Source organism: Peromyscus leucopus, chromosome 16_21 (genome assembly GCF_004664715.2).
Source record: "Peromyscus leucopus breed LL Stock chromosome 16_21, UCI_PerLeu_2.1, whole genome shotgun sequence".
Lineage (NCBI taxonomy): Eukaryota > Metazoa > Chordata > Mammalia > Rodentia > Cricetidae > Peromyscus > Peromyscus leucopus.
In genome coordinates, this window is record NC_051084.1 from 28,289,634 (window position 1) to 28,307,496 (window position 17,863).

Sequence of the window (17,863 nt, forward strand, 5' to 3'; positions counted from 1 at the left end):
CTAAGTGATGGTCTATGTCTATAATCTCAGTGCTGGGGAGATAGATGGAGATGGATCCTTGAGCCTTCCTGGTCAGCTAGGCTTGCCCAAAACGTCAGACCCAGGTCTCCGTAAGAGAACATGTCTCAAGAAACCAAACAAAACAAACATAAAAACGGAGTGGGATGGGAGGGGGAGAGAGACTGTCAAGAAACCGTATTGAGAAAATGATATTAAGTAGAAAGCTTACATGCAAAACAGTCTTCAGTACATTTTCATCCGGGCAAGCGGTTAATTTCCATCTTACTGGTTGTGCCAGACATAGGTAACTAATGTGAAATGAATTGCTCACACTCCTGCTGAACCTTGCCTGGGTAAAAAGTGTGTCATAATAGCCCACATGAAGCTAAACGATGATGGACATAAATCGGTAAAATCTAAACAAACTGAAAGGTAGCCAACATGGGCTACTCCTTTTTTTCTTCTCAGTCCCCAGAGATGTCAATAGAGAACTTCATATTCCAGCAGCAAAAGCTCAAGCACTCAGCAGGGACAGTGATCAACTCTAACCAACTAACCTGGCAGGGCACACACTGAGCAGCAGAGCTCCTGGTCACAGTCTGTGGCTGTGAACTCTGCTTTCCTCAGCAATATCAACCACAGAGGAAGAACTGGACGCCAGGATTCTTGATAAAGTCTTTTAATGGAAAATGTAAAACCCCTTTCAACTGTAATGTACAAAGCCATATGTAACACTTGTACTTTAACAAAAGCAAGCCAATGTTTTAAAAAAATACATCCTTAAATGTATATATGTATATATTTACATAGCATATTAAGTTTAATATTTAGCTTTAAAACTTCACATAAATTTTACCAAAATGAGACAATTTTAAATAAATTACACCTTTTGAAAATGTTTAATTGTACAGTCAATAGCTTCAACAAAATATTGAAGTGTCTGAGTTTAGTATCTACTTTATATACTTTCTATTTTACACATTTTACAATTATTTGGCAGTAATTTTCTGATTATGACATGACTGCTGTGCAATCCAGCAATTTTCCAAACGCAGGCAACAGCTGGTGTTTTCTGTCCTATTCTCACAGTAACTGTCTCAATGTAGTGAAAAATATCAGTTATTTTATTAAACTGTACAAGAGCACATTTACACTTGATCAACAATATAGCATAGATTTTTTTGTTTTGTTTTTTACCAAAAATAAATACATCATTTTAAATCTGGCATCTTCACAAACATCATATACACTATGATACAGGAACAGCTATATAGTGCTGCTTTTAAATTTAGCTTGTTTTATAGCTAGCATTGAATCACAGGGGCCGTGACATAATGCTACACTGGTATGGTGTCAGTAGCAAGTAATTACTACAAAGAGAATTTCTTGGCACTGATGGTTTAATGGAGCTCAAGTCAGACCTATTGTCTGTCACTCAAGGGTATCCAGTTCCAACCACACTAAGTGTCCTCCATATCCTCTACTTCATCCTCATGCATCTTCAAAGTTCGCACCATTTCTTTGACTGCATGATACAAGATATTCTTAACCTGAAAGATATAGTATTTGCAATCACTTGAGCTGGGCAGAAATTCACAAAGGACAGCTGCTGGATTAAAAACAAAATTACATATATATAATTTCAAGACAGGATTTCACTGTAGCCCAAGTGAGCTGCAAACTCAACAGCAATCCTCTTGCTGCAGCCTCTCAAGTGTGTGTGTGTGTGTGTGTGGCGGGGGGAGACGGGACACTATAGCGTATGCAGGACATGCCTGCTTAAAAAGCAAAGGGATAACTTTAAGGGAACCAAGGAGTATCAAACTTAAGAGAGGAAACATAAAGGCTCCAAGTGCCATGAGCCAGGATTTCAACACCAGTCAGTGAGTTCAGTTAAATCCATGTTGGTGTTGACTGTGGTTATCCTAGTGTGCCAACCAGGCAGTAGCTGCCTAAGCTGGAGTGTATACATCCTGTTTTCTAAATAAAAAAAAAGCCAACAAAACAGAACTGGATCTTCTTGGAACACTGCTTACCTGTAGTTTATCATCATAATTGATTTCTTCTTTCAAAAGCCTCAGCTCCTGCGTTAAATGAAATGACTGTACAAGATGTTCTGGGGAGACAAAGTCTTCAGTTACCTGAATACAGCTGTGAAAGTTTTGTACCTATTCCAAAAGAAAAAATGTGAAATACAAATCTTAGAATAGAAGGTCAGAGTGGAAGCAAAGAGAAGTCAAGCTGTCTAAAATGAATAAATACAAAGGACAATTCTGCCAGGGAATTTTCCCAAAACATCAAATGGATTTCAGAGCTTAAGACCACACTTTAATGAGAAAGTTATGTCACCAAAAAGCTTCATGTGAAGTGACTTTGTAAATGAAGTATTTTTAAATGATAAAAACAAATGACTTTTCCAGGAATCCTTTGGAGCGGCTAATAAGATCCTAAATTGTCAATATTGTCTAGATGGGCTTTCAGAATGTATTATGTTAAACCCTGATAGGGAAAGAGGCTGTAAGAAGCACTCGATCTGTGTGGTTGCTATTCCTTTGTTACTCATGTCAACAGTAATTCTCAGATCAGAGAATAAAGAAAAGGAAAGGCAACTTAGTTCATTTATTTGCTAGGCACTGGGGTTGGAACTTTAGTTTCAGAACTGATCTACATATTTTGTTCTTTGTGCCTTTGTTTCCAATTAGCCAATTAAAGAGACCTTCCGATCTTTAGTTTTTCCAAACAGTTTCTCTCGGTTGACTACATGGTTTTCTTCGGGAACCAGTCAGCATTATGCCATTTGATTAGCAGTCACACCTTCTGCACATCCTTGTTCCTAACAACTGCTTTCTCTGAATGCTCTGTATAACACAGAAGGCCCAAGTGGATCTAATCTGAGACTTTTTATTGTCTTTAGTTGTCTTCAAAAGAGGTTTCAAATGCCATAAAAATTCCTGGGAAAGGAGGAATAACTGAAAAACTAAGCACTTACATTTACTCTAATTATTAAGTTTGCAAAACAAATTTAATTGGGAAGAGTGAGATGAAGCTGATAGTAAGTGGGAAATGGAAACTGTGGGAAAGAATCTAATTGATGACAGGGTGATGGGATTCCAGAGGGGCTAGAATTCCTCCTCTGGATGTATGACCACCTGAACAGCTGCTGAAGTCTGCAGAGTTGTTTAACTCAAGCACTGTGCCTCTATTGACAAGTTGGTAGCACCATAAAGTAAGCGCTCTGTTTCTGTGCTCATTAGGCTGCTGGTTCCTCACATGTGCAGCGTGTCTGTACAGTCTCACTGGGTCTTCCTATTGTCTGTAGAACAGATGCTCTATTCAGAACAGTGGACTATGGATGAGATGCTCAGCTCCTGTCCCAAGACAAATCAGCCAATAAATGGCAAGTCAACAGGAGCCCAACTCCTGTGATGTCTTGTCTAACAGATGCTTTACATTCTACATTAACTCTCTCATACCAGCTACATAGTCTCCAAGGCTTTGTGTCTCCTGTGTCTTATCTGGGCATGCTGTGGAGTGAGTGAGTCCTTCAGGAGTCTTAGCATGTTACCTTTTGGTATGTTTAGCTCTAGCATGACCTAAAAATCACTTGCAGATCCAAAATTCTCACTTAGATCCTTTGTTCAATGTCTTGTTCTTTTTATTCTCTTCATCCATCATCCTCGTGGTTTCCCTTTAGACATTTACTCATGGTATTTCCTTGAGTTCTTTGTGTTCTAAGTCCAAGTTCTGGGCTTCCTTGTGAACATTTCTGTCAATACATTCTCTCCTCTGAACAGTCCATCCTTTTCTGTTTCTGTACATGCATTTACCACTCTAGACTGAAAACTGGTCATCTGACCATTATGTGAGCTTTGCTAATCATTCTCCCTTGCCTCAAGGTTTGGTGTCTTGGGTAGCTGAGAACAGCAGTCATCCTTCAGTCACATTGCAGAGTTTCTGAGAAGGCTGTATTTCTTGATGGGTATGGTCAGGAAGTCTGTCCCATTTTTTTCAGTGGTCAGCTGTGTGCTGACAGAGATTTCCTTAAAGACACTTTCTTCTTAAAAACGACCTTCTGGCTCTTCGGAGCTGAGTTACCTCCCAGAGCTTGGAAAGGCTATATCAGCTTTGCCAATTTATGGCTGCTTTAAAATGTTTTCAGACTGCCCACTTTTCCTAATGCTTACAGGATGGCATGTATTTCTGAACAACCCCTATCTGACACATTTTGCTGAAAGCTTGAGGGTTAAAGAGGAAAGGATCCAGTTTCAAAGCAGAACACAAGAGCTTCCCATTCCATCTCTGCCTTTTGTTTGCTGTCTGAGTCATTAATCATGAGGGAGATAAGAAAACAGAGCTTTTCATCTTTATAGTCTGAAGGTTATTTTTTTTAAAGGGTTCATTATCATTATTTGGTTGTTTGTGAAAATGTTATGTGAGAAGGTTTTGCCACACATTTCTTCTGGTCATCAAAATGCAGACAATTTGTAACCCCCACCCCCACCCCTACATGGTTTCTCTGTGTAACAGCTCTGGCTATCCTGGAACTAACTCTGTAGACTAGGTTGGCCCTGAACTCACAGAGATCCGCCTGCCTCTGCCTCTGCCTCTTTAGTGCTGGGATTAAAAGTATGCTCCCCCAATGCCCAGCTGGGCCAACAATTTGTAACTTTTTTTTTTTGGCTTTTCAAGACAGGGTTTCTCTGTGTAGTTTTGGTGCCTGTCCTCAATCTCGCTCTGCAGACCAGGCTGTCCTCGAACTCACAGAGATCCACCTGGCTCTGCCTCCCAAGTGCTGGGATTAAAGGCATGTGCTGCCACCACCTGGCTTCAATTTGTAACTCTCAAAGACATCAGGACATCACTCACTATAAATGCTAAAACCGTCTAGTAAGCTAAGAACACTAGGGCAAACTTATTGATAACGATTTTCTCCTCATTTTCTTTTCCTGTTTCTTTCTCCCCTGTTGTACTGGGGGTGGGGTTGAGTCTCACAGTCCAGACCACTGATCTGCTACACTGCTCTAGACCCAGGTCTTGTCCCAATTTTAAAGGCCATTCACAACACTACAGTGGCAAAGTGAGCACTAGAGATCAAGAGCTAGCAGCTCTGTCTAGGGTGGATAGAATTTCCCATATTTTGTTGGGTTTGCAAACACAAAGAAGTTATCATTTTAGAGTGGCTTTTAGAATCTCAAGGAACTGTGGCCATTACACTTCCAGCTGCTAAGATAAACATTTAAACTGCCCTGTACTGTCTAAATGCCATTGTGTCCTGCTCACTGCTGAGAGGCCAGAACAGTATGCTGCTTCTTTCCTAGCAGTGCTGGCCCTGTGATGCAGTGTTACAGGGTTCTAACAGTCTGAGCATCTACCCAAGACTAGTCCCTAGACAGGAACATCAGGATTGATTGTTAGAAATGTGACTTCTAAAGAATCAGAAAAACTAGGGATGGGTAGGGCACCAGTAGGAAAGCACTCTGGGAACTGGTCAGACCACTGTACATCTGAAGTGTGTCTAAACAACAAAATGCCATCTCAACTCTGTCCTTTCCTTTATACCCCACACCCACCTCCTTAGAAAAACACTACCACCAACAAAAAAACACCTGAAAGTAGCAAGGGCCAGAGAGGAAGCAGAGAAAATAAAGTGGACAGAACACCAACATGAGGGAAGGTACAACCACTTTAGAGAGCAGTGGGAGTTTCTTAAAGTTAGTCATACATTTATTATCTGACTGGGCAAATGTCACTAGCCAGTATTTACCTAGTGAGGAAAGGAAATGTGTACACAGAAGCCTATATGTAAATATTTACATTTATTTATTGCCCAAACTAGGAACAACCCAAACGTATTCCAGTTGGAGCAGTAAAAAGACTGAAAAATAATTCCTATGCCACCATAGCTCACTAGCAACAAAAATGGACTACTTGCTCCATGCGCTATGGATGAATCTGAAATACACTGTAAAGAAAAGCCAGACTTGAGCTGGCGGTGGTGGTTCAATTCCAGCACTCGAGAGGCAGAGCCAGGTGGATCTCTGTGAGTTCAAGGCCAGCCTAGTCCACAGAACGAGTTCCAGGATAGCCAGAGCTACACAGAGAAACCCTGTCTCAAAAAACAAAACAACAACAACAACAAAAAAAAAAAAAAAAAAAAAGAAAGAAAGAAAAAAGAAAGAAAAGCCAGACTTAAAGAGTATATATTGTGGGTAAGAGGTGGCTCAGCAGTTAAAAACATGTATTACTCTTAAAGAAGCTCAGTTCAGTCCCAGGACCCACGTCAGGTGGCTATCTTACATAAGCCAGTAACCTGTAACCCCAGCTCCAGGAGGACCTGATGCCTCTGGCGTTGTGGGCACCCATGCTCACAAAGCCACAATTTAAATCAAACTGAAAAATCATACACACATACATACACACACACACACACACACACACACACACACTATGATTCAGAACTACTACTTCTTTGTCCATCAGAAAAGGGGCTGACTGCAGCCCAGGCAGGAGTGTAACTTGGCACGATCCTCCTTTCCCCTTTCAGAGTCAAGCTTTACAGGTGGGAACATCTCAGCTGGTGTGAGTGCAATGAATGGCGTTCTCATACCAGCAGAAGGTAGAGGCAGAAGGGGCACAGGTTCTAGGTCATACTCAGGAAGCTACACAATAAGTTCAGGTTAGCCTAGGCTACATGGAACCATGTCCCCAAAAAGGGTGGCAGGGGGAGAGCTGGAAAGAAGGCTGGGTAATTAAGAGCACCTGCCTGCTGTTCTTCCAGAGGACCGAGTGCCCAGCACCGCCAGCACCTGTAACTCTAGCTTGAGTCTCCACAGGCACCTGTACTCACTTGCTTCTCCCAATTACAGAAACACATACACGTTAAAGTTGTTCCCAACTATGATGACTGAAATGAGGTGCCGTGACACCTGCAACCCCAGCACGTGGGAGCCAAAGGCAGCCCCACCACTGCCAGTTCCAGAAGAGCCTGGTCTGCAAAGCAAGACTCCGTTTTAAACACCCCAAACTTGAAGGCGACAAGAGGCTGACTGAAAACAGCCACAACCACCCTGACACTCAGCAAGGTAGACATGTAAACAAGGACCTGCAAGTCCTAGTCTATTATCAAACAGAAGTCTTATACTATTCTACCATAGACAATTTTCTTAAAGTCATTTACACTTTAATGTAATGTTACATTACAAGTTAGCCATGTTCTCATGAGGCTAGCACAAATAAAGGGCATCTAGGACTCTGAATTCCAATTCACAAGTGATTAACCCAAGACCATAAGAAAACATACCCATCCAATACACTTTCTAGGAAGTTACTGTAGAAGTATTTAATTACATTTCAAACACTATAAATTCCATTTTAATGGAAATACAACCATGTCAGTCATTTTCCTAACTTAACACCTTTTATTTTTACCTATACACAGAATAATTTCTTTTCCAAAATTAGTGCTTTCCAGTACAAGGGTATTAGAATTATATAAATATGTACCTGATGAAGTGTTCCTGCTGGCAAAACAATGGCATCCCCAAGGAACTGGACCAGAGTGCAGGCTCTCACTCCATACTCCTCAAGCAGTCTCTGGCGGAGTTTTCTATTCACATACCAGCTTTGGTCCCGTATTGGATCATGCTCTGGCAGAACTTCAAGGCCTTGTTCTTTTGAAATCTAATATAGGTTAAAATAAAAATATGTATACCAACTAAATGGAATTGAAAAAGCTGAGTGAAACTTATACTGGTCCTTTGCTCTCATACTCTTATAAAAAACAATGACTAGGGACTGAAGCGATGGCTTAGTGGTTAAGAGCACTGCTTCTTTTGCAGAGGACATGGGTTTGATTCTCAATATCCACATGGCAGTTAGCAACCATCTGTAACTCCAGCTCCAGAGGAGCCAATGCTTTCTTTTGGTGTCCTCAGGCACTGCATGCACATGGCACATAGACATAAATAAATATAAAATAAAAATAAATCTCAAACAAAAAACACCAACGACTAAGAAAATAAGGCAGGGCTGTGGTGGTTCGTATCTTTTATCCCAGCCCTCTAAAGGCAGAAGCGGCTGGATCTCTGTGGGTTAGTGGCCTACCTGTTCTATAGAGCGAGTTCAAGGCCAGTCAGAGCTAGAGGAAGAATCTGTTTCAAAACAACAGGCATGGTAAAACATCCTCCAATTATTTCTAAACAGCCAAAGGCTATGAAAACACCACTGCTGCTAGTAGTGCTCATGGTCCTTCCCGAGCACTTCTTTCTCCTGGGAGGCTCTCATCTAGCTGGTTTTCTTCCTTACATTTATTTCCCAATCACGTAGATGAAGAAAAACTACTTGCCTGTTTTTCTCTCTAAACCAAACCAATCGTACCCACATGGATTTCCTAACCCCTTTGGGATACAAACAAAGAGAACTGCTTTAGACTTAGCAACCTAACCTTTTGAGAAGCTTTTTCAAGAACTATTAATAGTTAATAAAAAGCTGGATTTAAAAGTCCCAATTATTATATTTTAGGTTAAAACAGTTTTAGGCATTCTAGTATATGGTGGTAATTTGCAAGAATTCTTCACATAGATCACAGAAACAGTATTTAAATCATTTTAAGAAGATGAACAAAATAAGCAATAATAGTGACTCCTAAAATCCTTCAAACCTCTGGATTTCACTTTATTATTTAGTTTAGTCAGGGTATAAACTACTTTCTGGTCAATTAGAAATTATTATTATTATAATAGGTACTATTATTATTATTAATAATAGGTATTATTAAACAAACACTTAGTGTATTAAACAACTACTACAGACCAATCAAATATGGTAAAGTAGAACCTCTGTTGAGGCCAGGAGTCAGAGCATCACACTCAGAAACTAAAGACCTTTCTTTAGCTAGTTCCATGTCCTACTAGCTACCCAAACTGTTCTGAATGCCCATGCTCATCACAGTCGTGCCTCTCTCGGCTTTGGCCGGAGAAGCTGCTTCTTATAGAAGGTGGAGGTTAATGCAGAGACTCCAAATTGCTCAAAGTAAGCTGCCCATAGATGAGACATCTGTATCAACCTCCAACCCTCTGGGGAACACTGCTGAAGCAAAAGCAGAAAGAATGGAGGATAGGGCAGGAAAGCTGTAAAAAATGTAAAATGTCATCTTCTGAAAGTGACATGCTGTCAAATACACGAACTCACAACAGCTGTGATTACCTGCACAAGATTAAACCATTTAAAATTTTTAAGATGGGGGCTCACAGGCTCCACCCTTAGCAAGGAGCTATTGGCAGCTGACAGCTTTTGGGGAAGAGTCATTTATCTTTAGCAGTGGTCAATGGTAGGAAGGTCAAGGCCTATTGGATAACCCTATACCCACCCATACACATACAACTAGAGTTGGTGGGTTATAAAAAAAAGAAAAGAGCTAGGTGGTGGTGGTGGTGCACGCTTTTAATCTGAGCACTTGGGAGGCAGAGGCAGGCTGATCTCTGAGTTCAAGGCCAGTCTGGTCCAGAGAGAGAGTTCCAAGACGACCAGGGCTACACAGAGAAACCCTGTCTTGAAATAACCCCACCCCCACCCCTAAAAGACAGGTAGCTAAGGAGGGAGATACGTGGTGGAAAGGGAGATGGAAGGGGGTGGATATGACCAAGATACATTTTATACAGGCATGAAATTTTCAAAGATTAAAAAAACCCAAAACTACCAGGCAATTCCAACCATCTCGTTTTATCAGCATTATGATGACCATGTGTGTCTCGTGGGTAGCTTAGTGCTCCACTGTAAGGTACGAGAGCATTAAGAGCCAAGAACAGGTTGCCACTGAAACCCCTCAAAATTAAATGGGCTTTAAAAGCAAGATAAATCAGCTCTAAAAATTGTTCATTTACTTATTTTTTACAATTTAGCTGTCTGGGTGTTTTCCCTGCATGTATGTTTGTGTACTGGTGCTCGAAGAGGCCAGAAGAGGTCCTTGGATGGTTATGAGCTGCCATGTAGGTGCTGGGAATAACCTGGGTCCTCTGAAAGAGCACCAAATGATCTTATCTGCTGAGCCACCTCTCGAGCCCAATATAAAGGAGCTTTTGAAATTCAATAAAACACTAAAAAAGGACTAAAAGTATTTAAATTATCTTATACTGCAGAATGTCAAAAAAAAAAAAAAAGGTAAATAATTTGTTTATGTTCAAGGTAGAGGTAGGGTTCTCTGAAACATCGATTATACCTTTTGAAGGAATTCCCTTATCTTGTCAAGATCTTTTCCAGCATAAATATGCCACAAAGCACCAGGTATTTCACTCGAATCCTTTAATCTTTTCCTTAAAATATCATCCAATTCTTCTTCTTCAAATTTCTTAAGTATTCCTGAAACACAGGCAATTATTTTCAATTGGTCAGTAAAGACTACCACAGAGCCAGACTGTCTAAGGCTGATATCAGAGCAGGAGACATTTTGTCTTGACTTTTTTTTTTTAATCTCAATATGCACCCAAGCTAGTCTGGAACTTGTCATGCAACAAAGTCTGGATTGCAACTCCCGATCCTCTTGTCTCAGCTTCTAGACAAAGGCATGTAATCCCACTGCAAGGCTAGGGTCAGTACTCTTGTTTTGTGAGACAGGGTTTCTCTTGTAGTCCTGGGTGTCCCGAAACTCACTCTGTAGACCAGGTTGGCCTTGAACTCACAGAGATCCACCTGCCTCTGCCTCCTGAGTGCTGGGATTAACAGTGTGCACCGCCACCACCACCTGGCAGGTCAGTACTCTTTAAATCCAGTTATATACACAAAACTGTTGGAGGAGCAGAGCCCTGAGTTTGAGACTCCTGTGTCCACAGGAAGAGAAATAGTGGTTTCCCGTGTTATTTGCTTCAAAGACTGACAATCACTACTTTAGAGCTAAAAATTTAGTTTCAAAATAAACAACCTCCTCCCTGTCTCAGGGGTGGTCTGAATGTCATAAACTCAAGGCATATCTTAACCTACAAAATTATTTTTTAAAATTTAATATTTGGCTTCTCTAACTACTAAGAGCAATAGGAACCACTGCCTTAATTTTATGTTTCAGCTAAAAGGTTGATTGAAGTGAGTAAAAAGGCTTAGTTATATGAGTGGGTTTGCTTACTAATGAGAAGCATTCTGGTTAATTTCAATCGAACCTCTGTCCTTATTATGGTTAATCTGTCAGCACATGCAAATTGATCTCTTCATAAAGCTATGGTTCTAAGGAAACATCAGGTAATCTTTGTCAAATGTTGGCACACTGGAAATCACTGTATCTATGTAAGAACATTTGGAAGAACACAAAAGTATTAAATCTAGGCTCTTTAAGTATGAAGAGTATATATAGCAAAATTTTCCATGTTGACTTAAAAAACCATGTAAGCAAGACGTAATGTCTTGTCAAACAAACACCACCACCAACAACAAAAAATCCGTAACAAACACATTACAAATTTCAATTAATAGATTGGTATTCCTAACTTTCCCCTTTAATTTTACTACTCTAATTTTAAATTTTATTTATTATTGTTATTGTTATGTGTCTGTCTAAGGAGGTAGGTAGGAAATAAGGATGAGGAAGAGCATTCCAGTGTATTAGGCCATGAATGAACGATACTACAAACAGCAGATGTTAAGTTCCTCAGAGTGAAAAAATTGCTGCAGGGGACATTTAAATAGAGTAGAGGGGCCACAGCTAAGAGTACATGCTGCTCTAGCAGAAGACCTAGGTTTGGTTCGATTCCCAGCACCCATATGGCCACTTTTCCAGGTCCATTAGATCCTATGCACTCTCTGGCCTCTGTGGGTACTTGCATGCACCACATGGTACACTTACACAAAGGCAAGCAAAACACTCATATACAAATAACCAACTACCTAACTACCTACCTGAGTGAGTGAGTGAGTGAGTGAGTGAGTGAGTGAGTGAGTGAATGAATGAGAATGACATACAAAATAGGCAACTAACTGCAATGAATGTCAGAGGCAGAGATAGAGACACGCCTGAAAAGCAAACTAGACAAGGTACAACTATAACTGTAGCACAGTCTGTTCACGTGGAGTCAGATCAGGTGAGTGTTCTGAGTAGCCAAGTCCAAACTGTGAAGAGACAGTAACCCCACCACCCACCACAATGGTCCGGTGAAGGAGACACAATGTCAAATAGGGCAAAGAGAGTGTTCTGAGGGCACAGTGAAGAGTCTGCTCTAATTCAACTGCACCATCATCAACCAGACCGGGGCAAATGCTCCACCACTGAACAATACACCTACTTTAAAGGCACAGAGGAGAAAAGTTGAAGAGCTCTGACTTAATATGTAAAAAGGAAGGAACAGGTGATAGAGCAAGGTTTCAGAGAAAACCAGAGAGTGAAAAGTAAAATCTAAGAACACAGAAACAAGGTTTTTCTTCTTAATCCAACGGGGAGTTGGGTGGGGTGGGGGGAATATTAGAATCACAAATGGTATCTCACATTGACACCCTCAAAACCTGGTGCCTATTCAGCAAATAATTCCAAGTGAGTCTAACAAAATGCATTCATGAATACAATACACAGTAAAATCAAAGTCTCAAATAAAACTATTTACTTGTAAAATTACTATTTCTTCTACATGATAAACGAGAAAAGTAGGTTTCGGGTAACAAAGGTTAGAACACACCCCTCGGCCTCGCAACTGTGTTAGCCCTGTAACCAGGAGCAACTATGGCTGCTCTTTACGTTTCTTTACCTGCTTTTGAGAGGACACCATTTCCTTTTGCTATGCCGACATAGACCAGAATATTCACAACATCAGAAGCTTCAATGTGGAGATTTGTGGTTCCGATATCATGATCCTTAGCAGCAGCAACACCTGTGTGGGAAATGAGGCCTTTTATTCTAGAGTACATTGCATCTACAATATACAGATATGATCCCCATAAAACAATTATAATTTTAGTTTTAGTTGCCTTGTTACAAATACTTGCCCCTAAAATCTAGCTGCTAAAAACTGTCAATAGAAATGCTACATACAAAACAACTCAATAAAAATACATAGAAATGTTATAAGGAATTAAGAAGTATTGCTTAAGTACACTGGCTGTTAATTCCTACACTGCTACTTGATATTAAAAGGGGTTTCAACAGCATTATTAAAAGAACAGGTTTACTAATAGGTAAAAAAAAAAATCATTGGACAATTTGCTTTTAGGCTGAAATCTGTTAAACTCCCATAGAATCCCAACTTAAAGAGAAATGTAAACATGTACTTACCATAGGCACTGCATAACCTGGGTCCTAGATCAGGGCGTACAAAGAACCCTGGCAAATGAGAGGCCAAATTGAACTTCCCTTCTGGGTTGCAATATTCCGGCAATGGCAGACTTCTTAAAAAGTCTTCATATCTAAAGATAACAACACAGCTTTCTTTTGAATATAGATTTGTATTTAAAATATTTTGAAGTACATTTTTTTTTGTTTTGTTTTTTGTTTTGTTTTGTTTTGGATAGGGTAACAGAGTTTCCCTGTGTAGCCCTGGCTGTCCTAGAACTCACTCTGTAGACAAGGCTGGCATTGAACTCAGAGACCCACCTGCCTTGGACTCCCTAAGTGCTAGGATTAAAGGCATGTGCCACCACCACCCAGCAGAAAGTACAAAATACTTAATTTGTGAAGAAGACTGCAAATATATTTCCCTTAAACTATGCAACACTATTCTAGAATCAATCAATTCAGAGTCTAAACTGGATTATTATACAAGGCAGGCATAAAGTATACATGATACTAATGTTTCAATTATTCTTCCTTAGGGAAACAAATTAAGTAAAAGCTCCAACAAGAGGGAGGCCTACAACAGGACCCCAAACACAAGTATTTCTTCAGGATGAAGTTTGGTGAGCCTACAGAGACTTAAGTTTTGCTTTTATTTATTTTTATTGAGAAAAACAAATAAAAAACTTTAATGCTTATAATAGTAGTTACTTAGGCTGGGAACAAGCCCAGCTCAACTTCCCAAGTCATACCTTGCTGGCATCATGGTCTTGAAGTCTTCCCCAGATGGACAGTCTTTCAACTTTAAAACTACTGTCTCTCCACTTTTGTTTCTCTGCCGTTCTATAAAAATGAGAGTTAGTTACTTAAAAGATAGTGTAGGTCTTTTTATTCATGAAAGAAATGTGAATGGTTAGATTGTTATACAAGAGGTGCTTCCTGGACACTGATAGGTCTTTTTCTTCATGTCTTGGTACAGCACTGATGAGAGAGAGAGAGAGAGAGAGAGAGAGAGAGAGAGAGAGAGAGAGAGAGAGAGAGAGAGAGAGGGAGGGGGGGAGGGAGGGAGTGTGTGTGTGTGTGTGTGTGTGTGAGAAGAGGGCCTTGCGTCTATCTCCCGGAGCTGCAGTTGCAGGCAGTGATGAGCTACCCAAAGTGAGCGAACTCAGGTCCTCTGCAAGAGCTGCCAAACCACCTCTTCTGACTCCAGATTGTAACCGGAGATACACAGCATTAACTACTTGTAGTACCTAAAACAAAGTGTTCTTCAGAATATTTTGATTTGTAATATTAGTCCTACATTTATAGTTTTTAACTTCCAAAATGTTGGACATAATCTATATAATTTAATTTCCACAATTTTGAGGGGTTACCAAAAGTCCATATTAGGAAACACAGCTCAAATTAATGTCAAAATTAAAGAAAAATTAGGACTAGAGTTGGGATTATGAACCATTATTTTGTTTCTAAATTCTGTATGTTTTGTCTTTTATAGACAGGGTCTTATTCAGCTCAGCTGGACTCGAATTCAGAGGAGCTGAGGAGTACTCTAGAGCTTTCTGTCTCTGCTAACCCAGGTGTGGAGGACAGCTGGGTCACTACTCCTGGCCTCTCGCTCTCTTTTTTAATAAACTGAAGAGCAATGTAAAATATGGATGCTTCACAGGTGAAGAATTTAAGTTGGATTAGCAATTTATCATCTTAGGGCTATGAGTAAGACAACAGTGAAAAAATAACATACTTGAAATTTCTTCAAAACCATCCCAGAACTCCTTAACGTTGGCATTTGAAACAATGCTGTCTTTGCAGTTCAGGAGATCAGCTTGGTGGTCTCCAAAATCCAGACTAATTGATTCTGCCTTCCACAAGCTAATGTTCATTTTCTTATGCACACCGGAAACCACTGCAGGCTTTATGAATAAACACAAATAGATAACAGTTAAAAGGCACCTAGACACTTCAAAGCTTAAGAGTACAAGCAAGTGGACGGCACTATTACATTCCGGCCCCACTGGCAATCTGTCAATATAAAGGAGGCTACTAACAAATAGTTCTGGACTTGGAAAGAAGCTTCTATGTGAATGAAAACAATAGTGAGGGAACGCCACGGCAAGAATGGTGCCATTTATTTACTTATTTGGTTCTTACTTTGACACAAGGTTTTTGCAATATGACAGAAGCTGTCCTTGATCTTTATCTCCTGAGTGCAGGGACTGCCTAACGTGTGCCATCATAACCAACAAAACAGCATTTGTACAGAAATTTCAATGGATAGGTTTTCAGAAGAGAAGTCTATGGGTAGCAGAGATATTTTCGGAGACTGCTTCTTCTATAGGCAAACTTTATAGACACTATGTAATCTATAAATATGCAATCTATACATTAACATTTGAAATAAAAAAGTGAAGATCAAAACACTGTGGACACTGAATGCACAACACTTACCACACATTTTCTTTCACTTTTACAGGAGGCCTGAGTACAGGCATGATACCATACTGTAAGCCTAAAATGAATCTTGCCTTTTAGAGCTCATGAATTCAAATTTTACAACACTGTTTAACTGAAAAACCAGTAACTAAAGATTTACTACTTCCAAAAATTCCAATGAACTATATAAAAATATCTCTATGTTTAATTGTTTAATGTGATAAATTATTCAGTTTTTATTTTAAGTAAAAAAAATATAGTTCTGCAATACAGAGAATTTATGAAAGTATGACTGACTTAAAAGAGTCTCTAAAAGATATTAACTGAGACATTTAAAAATTTATCATAAAATAAAAGCCTCAAGTTAGAATTTTTAGCGACAGAAGATTTTTTAACAGCCCATCCTGAGCAGGATCTCTCTGAATCTGGTCTACACAGAGTTCCAGGCCAGTTCGGGCTACACAGTGAGATCCTCACAAAATAAACAGGACAAAGGGCTGCAGAGATGGCTCAGCAGTTATGAGCACCAGCTGCTCTTGCAGAGGACCTGGGTTTGATTCCCTGCACCTATACAGTGGTTCTCAAACATCTGCAACTCTAGTTCCAAGGGATCCAATGCCCTCTTCTGGCCTTCACAGGCACTAGCCATGCAAGTGGTGTACAAATACACATGCAAGAAAAACATTCATGTACATAAAATAAAATGTAAAAAAAAAAAAAAAACAAACCCACAATGAAATCTAGTTGAATGCCCCACTAAATGTTCTTTCAATCAGGTAATAATATGTTCTTAATAAGTCCAGATATTAGGTAATTACTGTTGGCAATTCATACACTACAGTTCCCACATAAAAATACTCTTATTAAGTCTTGTACCAATCTTTAAAGACATCTAATTGGTGTACTAAAATAATCCCAAGTAGAACTCTAAAGCTACTGTCATCATCTTACTGAAACATCTCAAGACTTCCCAATTAGACCTCTCATCTCTGGTATTAGTCTAAGTATCTACTGTACTGTCAATTATTTAAATTGCCAATTGCAGCTATTACAGTGTATGTTAAAATTCCTTGATATTTAAGAGCCCTTCATTGCGAATTCTTTAAAAAAAATAATTTATTTACTTTTATTTTACATGCATTGGCATTTTGCCTACATGTATATTTGTGTGAGGTATCAGTTTATAAGTTATAGACAGTTGTTAGCTGCCATGCGGGTGCTGGGAATTGAACATGAGACCTCTGGAAGAGCAGTAGGTAATCTTAACCACTGAGCCATCTCTCCAGTCCCTCATTGTGAATTCTTTAAGCTGTGTATTTCTTTACCACCCTCTTTTAGGGTCAGCACAAGCCAACCTCCATACAGAGTTCTGCAATGACTAGTGCACGTCAATTCCTTCTTTGTTAACTAGCAAACTCTCACTCAACTACTAAGTAATTCACAATAGCCTGTTTGAATTAGTACCTTGTCTTAGCCATTCTCTATTCTTTTTCATAGCACTTTTTAGAGTCCTTAAAATCTTTAATACATTCATAAAAATATTAATGTGACTGTTTCCTATCAAAAAGTTCCAACATAAAATGAAGTATTCAAAATTTCAGTTCAAACAGACTCAAAGATATATGATGTCAATCTTGTGTATATGCAAAATCTAGATGGTGTTCAATGGTGTTGTTTTGAACTGAATTATAGGTAATTAAGACAGAGAATTGCTGTAGTAAAATGTTTTACTCATTTTTGCAAAGCCTACTTAGTTTTAGGTCTTTAGATGCTCAATAACTGTACATTAAAGTAGGGCTGGTGAGATATCTCAGCTGGTAAAAGTGCTCATAGCCAAGCCTGATGCCCTGAATTCAATCCCTAAAACCCACAACAGTGGAAGGAGAGACCGACTCCCAAAAGTTGTCTAACTTTCACATGCACAAATGCATACAGCACACATAGCATATACCCATAATACTTAAAGTAAAAAAATAGAAGTATAGTAATATGTTCCAAGGAGGAGGAAACAAATTAAGCAATATAATTCCCTGACGCGGGCAATTAAGTCTGTTCATAATTTTTATATTAGATACTTAATATCTGAATCACATATAAAGCATTACGTCAGAAATTTGATTATAAGGAAAACCCATTTTATGTAGGCAGAAAGAATTAGAAGAAATTGTATTCAATAACTGATAAAATCATTTT

At 39.4% G+C, this 17,863-nt stretch overlaps 1 protein-coding gene across 8 annotated transcripts in view; it reads right to left on the minus strand.

The window, feature by feature from the left end:
* Nucleotides 1–663: 663 nt before the first annotated feature.
* The window catches only part of Jmjd1c (jumonji domain containing 1C), a 188,781-nt gene continuing 171,581 nt past the window's right edge, over nt 664–17,863 (minus strand). For all 8 annotated transcript variants that reach the window (XM_028877212.2, XM_028877214.2, XM_028877210.2 and 5 more), the window contains 8 exons: nt 14,982–15,150; nt 13,993–14,083; nt 13,244–13,374; nt 12,720–12,842; nt 10,217–10,356; nt 7,504–7,680; nt 2,037–2,168; nt 664–1,550 (listed from right to left, as the gene is read on the minus strand). In XM_028877212.2, coding sequence (XP_028733045.1) covers nt 1,461–1,550; nt 2,037–2,168; nt 7,504–7,680; nt 10,217–10,356; nt 12,720–12,842; nt 13,244–13,374; nt 13,993–14,083; nt 14,982–15,150 — 1,053 coding nt within the window. In that variant the 3' untranslated portion in view covers nt 664–1,460. The remainder of the gene's footprint in view (nt 1,551–2,036; nt 2,169–7,503; nt 7,681–10,216; nt 10,357–12,719; nt 12,843–13,243; nt 13,375–13,992; nt 14,084–14,981; nt 15,151–17,863) is intronic.